The sequence below is a fragment of the Apis dorsata genome, unplaced genomic scaffold (genome assembly GCF_000469605.1).
Source record: "Apis dorsata unplaced genomic scaffold, Apis dorsata 1.3 scaffold_867, whole genome shotgun sequence".
Classification (NCBI taxonomy): Eukaryota; Metazoa; Arthropoda; class Insecta; order Hymenoptera; family Apidae; genus Apis; species Apis dorsata.
This window is the reverse complement of record NW_006263987.1, coordinates 290082-295582: the sequence shown is the minus strand read 5'-3', so window position 1 is coordinate 295582 and position 5501 is coordinate 290082. Positions and strand designations below refer to the sequence as shown.

The 5501-nt window shown below is 34.5% G+C and overlaps 2 protein-coding genes across 2 annotated transcripts in view; one reads left to right on the top strand and one right to left on the bottom strand.

The window, feature by feature from the left end:
* LOC102676934 (probable tyrosine-protein phosphatase F54C8.4) overlaps nucleotides 1-5501 on the top strand; it is a 30506-nt gene that overhangs the window by 18007 nt on the left and 6998 nt on the right. The window contains exon 6 of the mRNA XM_031514042.1: nucleotides 4911-4954. Within this exon, the coding sequence (XP_031369902.1) occupies nucleotides 4911-4954 (44 nt within the window). The remainder of the gene's footprint in view (nucleotides 1-4910; nucleotides 4955-5501) is intronic.
* Nucleotides 273-1252, bottom strand: LOC116186533. The gene is made up of 3 exons (XM_031514043.1): nucleotides 1200-1252; nucleotides 502-788; nucleotides 273-430 (listed from the first exon to the last, which is right to left on the bottom strand). Exons 1-3 carry the CDS (start codon nucleotides 1250-1252, stop codon nucleotides 333-335), a joined length of 438 nt encoding a protein of 145 aa, XP_031369903.1. The 3' UTR covers nucleotides 273-332.

The window sequence follows — 5501 nt, the reverse complement described above, 5'->3', positions numbered from 1 at the left end:
AAAATGAAAGAAGAAGAAGAAGAGAGTATTAGCTTTTTTTTTTTTTTAATACGTATCGATTTAATTCAATTTAAACGATTACCCTTAAACATTTGCCACAAGGCGTCATTCTAGTCATTCGAGGTGGTATTTGTGCTCTGGGCACTGCTGGGAATCGCGGTGATCTTGCGCGGTGCAATCTGTAAGTTCTTTCAATAGCGACTGGTGGGGGGCGTAAGGGGGTCGAGGTAGGGATCCTTGGTGGAGCTGCACGGTATTGCGCAAAAGCCTGCGCTAAAAGTTCTCCTAGTTGGGGAAATTGATATCGGTGTAAAAAATTCTTGCGATAATTTTTATAAAGAGAAGAGAGAGGAGAAGAGAAACTTGCCGGATACATCCGATTCCTCTATATCTGTCTCGTCCATATCCTCGTATTCGCTTATCGCCTCGACTACGGAACAATAATAATCGTCCCTGTTATCGATGCATGTGTTGAATAAACGAATCGTAAGTCGAACTTACAATCCAAACGATGAGACGCTATAGCTACTCCCATTGATAGATCGGGCCGCTCTCTCAGGATTCTGAGCGGCGCGCTTGGTGGAATTTCGCGGGTTAACTCCGACAAGGGTGTTCTGGGCGGTGTTCTTAGAGGTGTTCTTGGAGGTGTTCTTGGAGGTGTTCTTGGAGGGGTTCTTGGAGTTCGCGGGTTTGAATTTGAATGGAAACAATGAGGTGAGCAAAATTCACCAGAGGATTGAATGCTTTCGTCCAAGGGTGATTGCCATGTTTCTTGCAAGAATGATGATCTTCGTCCATGTATGAATCATATAGAAAATTAAATAAATATCTTTTTATTTATTTATTTATTTATTTATTTATTTACTCGCTTATTATAAATCCTATTTTCTATTAATGTAATTCAATGTAATTAATTTTCCGTACAACTGCATTCAATTCGATATGTTTGTTTTCATTTCATCCATTTATTTTATTTTTCCTTTATTTTTCTTCAATTATATATCAACGGAGGAAAATAACCAAAATATATAACGCGTGGAACGAACGCGAGATATATCGCGTAAAAATTAAAAATTGTATAGAGAATTTTAATTTCAATCGTTTCATTTTTATACGTAATTATTACGTGTTATATTTATATAGATACAGGTATCTATGTATTTATATTTACGTTTAATGAATACGTTTAGGTTACGTACGGATCAGATTCAGATTCCGGGCATCCTCTTTTATGATGATGACAATTACACATGGTCTAATAGACTGTGCAGTGGATTATAAATCTAAGACATTTAATTTTGAATTTATCATCAAAGTATAATTATTTTATATAAGATAATTTAAAACATCACATTGTGACAAGTATAATGTCACTTTTAACTATCACATTTTTTTTTCACCAGCCGCCTAGTTCACTTTAGCTCATTTTCATATTTAATAATTCTTTTATTCGCACCAATGAAATCGATTTTTAACGTTAACCCATTTTACCGATCTCTTCGAATATCGTATCTATTCATTTTTTCTATTTTCTAAAACGTTCGTAATGAACGAATTTGATTGGTTAATTTTCCATTATCAAATATTTTACGACAATTTTTCGACAAATTATCTCGAGACAATTTCATTTTATTACAATTACGAGTGAATTTTTTTTCATTCATACGTTAATTCATTTTATAGGAAAATATATTTTTATACGCGTATATATAATATGTATATACAATTCATAGGTGACAAAAGTGATTTAACGGGCGATTTTAGATTTATTTTTATGCGTGCACGATATACACGCGCGCATAAGACCGCACACCGCGTCATATTCGAATCATCTTCCCTTTTGCTCGATCGAGCTACCATAAATGTCTTTTCTGCAGTTTCACGAGCATCTTCTTATTACGGTTCACCTCCGCGATGCGTAATATCTCTGAAGTTTTGCCGATTTTATGCAGACCGAATATCACGAATATCGGTGGTCGCCACCTTCTTTTCGATGCTTTCGGTGTTCGAGTTTATCGTGCAAAGGCTTCTTTATACGAATGAGAAAAAATACGTGTACATATTCTTTAACGTTTTCAAATTGCAAAACGTAAACACGAAATAAAAGCAAAAACTCCTTTGGAAAAATTTATCGCGCTATATATAATATAAGTATTTTATTTTGTTTTCGACCGATGTGTTTTCTTCTTCTTTTTGCTGTTTTGTGTTTTTTATTTTAAACTTTCCAATTTGACTTTTTTCGACAAACGTGAAAAACAGAAATGGGGTTCGAACAACGATGATCGATTTCGATGGTTGATTCTTAGAACGATCCATAAATTCGAAGCGAGTGCGAAACGCCTTGTCCGCGGACATCTCCACATCCATGTCGAATTTGTAATTCAAATTCCAAGTCAAATTAATTTAACGCTCGTCACACGTACATTTTTCACATACCATCGACGTCACGGCGCGCCGCGCGGGTCTTCTTCGTCAACCATTTTTCCATATTTTATTCTCACAAGGCATTTCTTTTCTGATAAATAAATCTTCAAAATGATACGCAAGATAGGTATTTATAATTTTTCTTAAAAATTGTACGTTATTACAATCTTAAGAAACATCTTTTGATTCGATTACGTAGAATTTAAAATCAATATAGTCAACGTCACGTAGACAAAAAGAAGCTATATCGGATTATATTTCTCGTTAATTATCTTTATTCGTTCGCTTGCGCTTGTCTTTTACAAAAAAATAAATAAATATTTCATAACGAGCGTGCATACGCGATAAGACTAAATTATACTTGTAATCTATCGATATGGAGGAAATGGTGAAAAGCGATTGGTATTAACGGTGAAGTTATTATTATTTGTAATCGCGTTAGTCTGATCGGTGGTTATATAGGGAGTCTGGGTCGAAGAAGGTGAAAGGGAGCAGAGCCGCTAAAACGGCCCTATTAAATCTCTATAGAGCAACGCTATTGGGCCACCCTATTCTCACACAATGACGAGTAATAACTTTTCGTGGAACCGAGCTCATCTTAAACGTATTTGAGAGGAGAAATCGAAACGATTTCACGCTTATCGGAACAGTTTTCGTTCCTTTTGTTGGTGAATCTATTAATAAAAGTTAGATCGAATGGTTGTAAGATGAAATAAGGTTTCTTTTCGAACAGCGTTTTTTTGCTCTTACGTTTAAAATTTCTATTTGCGAGCGGAGAGATCGAAGAATTATCTTTATTTATGCTAAACGCGTGTATAAAATTAAGCAGCCGCGTAGATGTTTCATACGGATAATTTTAATGGCAAATACTTTCACCGTTAACGTCGTTTTATACGATTTATCCAGCAATATTGCGAACGAGTAAAGCCAATTTAAGATACTATTTAATCGAAGAAGCAAACGTTTCAACATAAACGTCGTAACTAAAATGCAAGCGTGCGTAATAGCGAGATGAGGAATTAAAGTGGTATTAATATCAGAGTGGAGGGAGCAAAACCGAGCTCTCTCTCTCCCAACTTGTTTGGCGCGTTTGGAATGTTTCTGGAATCTCGACGGAATGCAAAAGGGGAATGAACACCTTGCGATAATTTATCGACTAGTCCAAGTAGGCATAATCCGTTAATAAGACCTCCCTTTTTCCTTCTGTCTTCTTTTTCTTCTTCTTCTTCTTCTTCTTTTTTTCTCTTCTGCTTCTGAACGAAGAAGAAGAAGAAGAAGAAGAAGAAGAAGGGATGCCCGACTCCGCCCAATCAATTATCACCACTGGTATCCCATTTTCGAATCTGCCAAGCTTTACCGAGTTTTTCTCATCTCTTCTCGTATTCTTCGTATATTTTCTATTTCTCTTCGTTCGTTCTACGTATCGATCGTAAACGATTACGTTATTTAAACGTTATCGTTAATAAAATAAAATTTTCATACGAAACATTTATATACGATTACGACGAAATTCGATTAAGGGGGATATTTATTTCGCTGGTGGTGAATTGAATTTCGATGATAATAACGTACGCGTAAATAGATATTTTTCCATTTCCATCGATGTTTTCTCGACGTTTTCGCGAATTGTCACTCTTAGGTAGGTATATTTGCCGCAATTCAGGCTGTGTAACATTCACGTTCTTAAGCTTCATTACCATATTCCTTCGTTTGCTACAGAGTCCCTGCATGCCTATTACGCAGTTATTACACTGTCATTTCTCGAGACCGGTTACCATATCTGAATATTTATTTAGCTGATTATTTTTTTTTTTTATCGAGTCCATGGAAATTCGATCGCTATCTTCGGTTATCCTGAAAAATTATCAACAGCATGAAAGTAAAGGGAAGGACGCCGCTCGCTTTGCCCCCTTCTCCGTCTTTTTATTACTCTATGCATGAGAAACATGCGCAGACTCGTATGAAATTTTCCCCTTATCATGCTACGTTACAATTTACGAGAAGTAAATCAATCAAAATTGCGGGGACAATGATTCGCGTGTTTTTCTTTTTTTCTTTTTTTTTTTATTTTTTTTTTTTATTTTCATCGATACAATCAAAACGTATCTCACGATATAAATTGTTCAAGTACGTTCGTTTAAAATAATCCATAATTAATTTATTATTTTATGTAAATTTTATAGAGAAGGATATGATTTTTGTATATAACTTGTTTATAAATATTAATATACGTATGTGTGAAATACGAAATTGACGTAATGCAACTCATGTTCAAGGGTAAATTATAAATCTAATCTTTTTGATTGCAAATAACATTGATTAAAATCGCAATAAGTAGAAAATTATAGAAAGATTCGTGTTTGTAAATTTATAGTTATATAAATAGTTCGTTGAAAGAAAATAATGAGAATCTTTTTTTATCAGAACATACGTTATTTTTTTTTTTATTTTCCAAAGGTAAATATATTCGTTCTCTTTCCTTTCAGATTCTTTAAAACGATGGATGATTTTACGTCAGCTTGTGGCGAAGGTGAGTCTGCATTACATCATACTGGGTCTGTATAATCCTACTACTCGTAATATCATCAATCTTCTCTATTATTCCAATATTCTACGTAGCAAATGAATTCGATCGAAACATCTCGTTTCGAATAATGGCAAGCGGTGAAAAATTTTGAATTTTCCATTGAGAATAACTTTAGATATAGATACCTTTTGTTCACGCGTGTTTGAAATTTTAAACGGTATTTCTAGAATATTAAATTACTCTCTTATTCGGTAAAATAATTATCACGAGCAAGTGCGAACGAAAATGTACATTTTTCTGTTTTTCAACGGAAATAAAAATAAAAAATTCTATCGCAAGCTTATTCCTTGTGAGAATTATCTTATCGAATCTCGATACGATTATTTTAAACGTAAAATACAATTTAGTTTCTGTGGTTTCGAAGAAAAGAAAACGATTCTCTCGAGGGAGACGATGATCAAGCCACGAATCTGGACAGAATTGAGAAGCGAAAGATCGCCCACGCACAGCCACGTATACCAGACCATTGTTAATTATCTGTCACCGTTTA

Excerpts from the sequence above, each read along its gene's own strand:
- LOC116186533 (XM_031514043.1), bottom strand. The coding sequence starts at position 1,252 with ATGTGTAATTGTCATCATCATAAAAGAGGATGCCCGGAATCTGAATCT. Across the intron at positions 789-1,199 it reads CCGGAATCTGAATCTGATCC|ATCATCATTCTTGCAAGAAA; the intron begins GTACGTAACCTA and ends ACATGGACGAAG. Across the intron at positions 431-501 it reads AGCGTCTCATCGTTTGGATT|TCGAGGCGATAAGCGAATAC; the intron begins GTAAGTTCGACT and ends ATTGTTCCGTAG.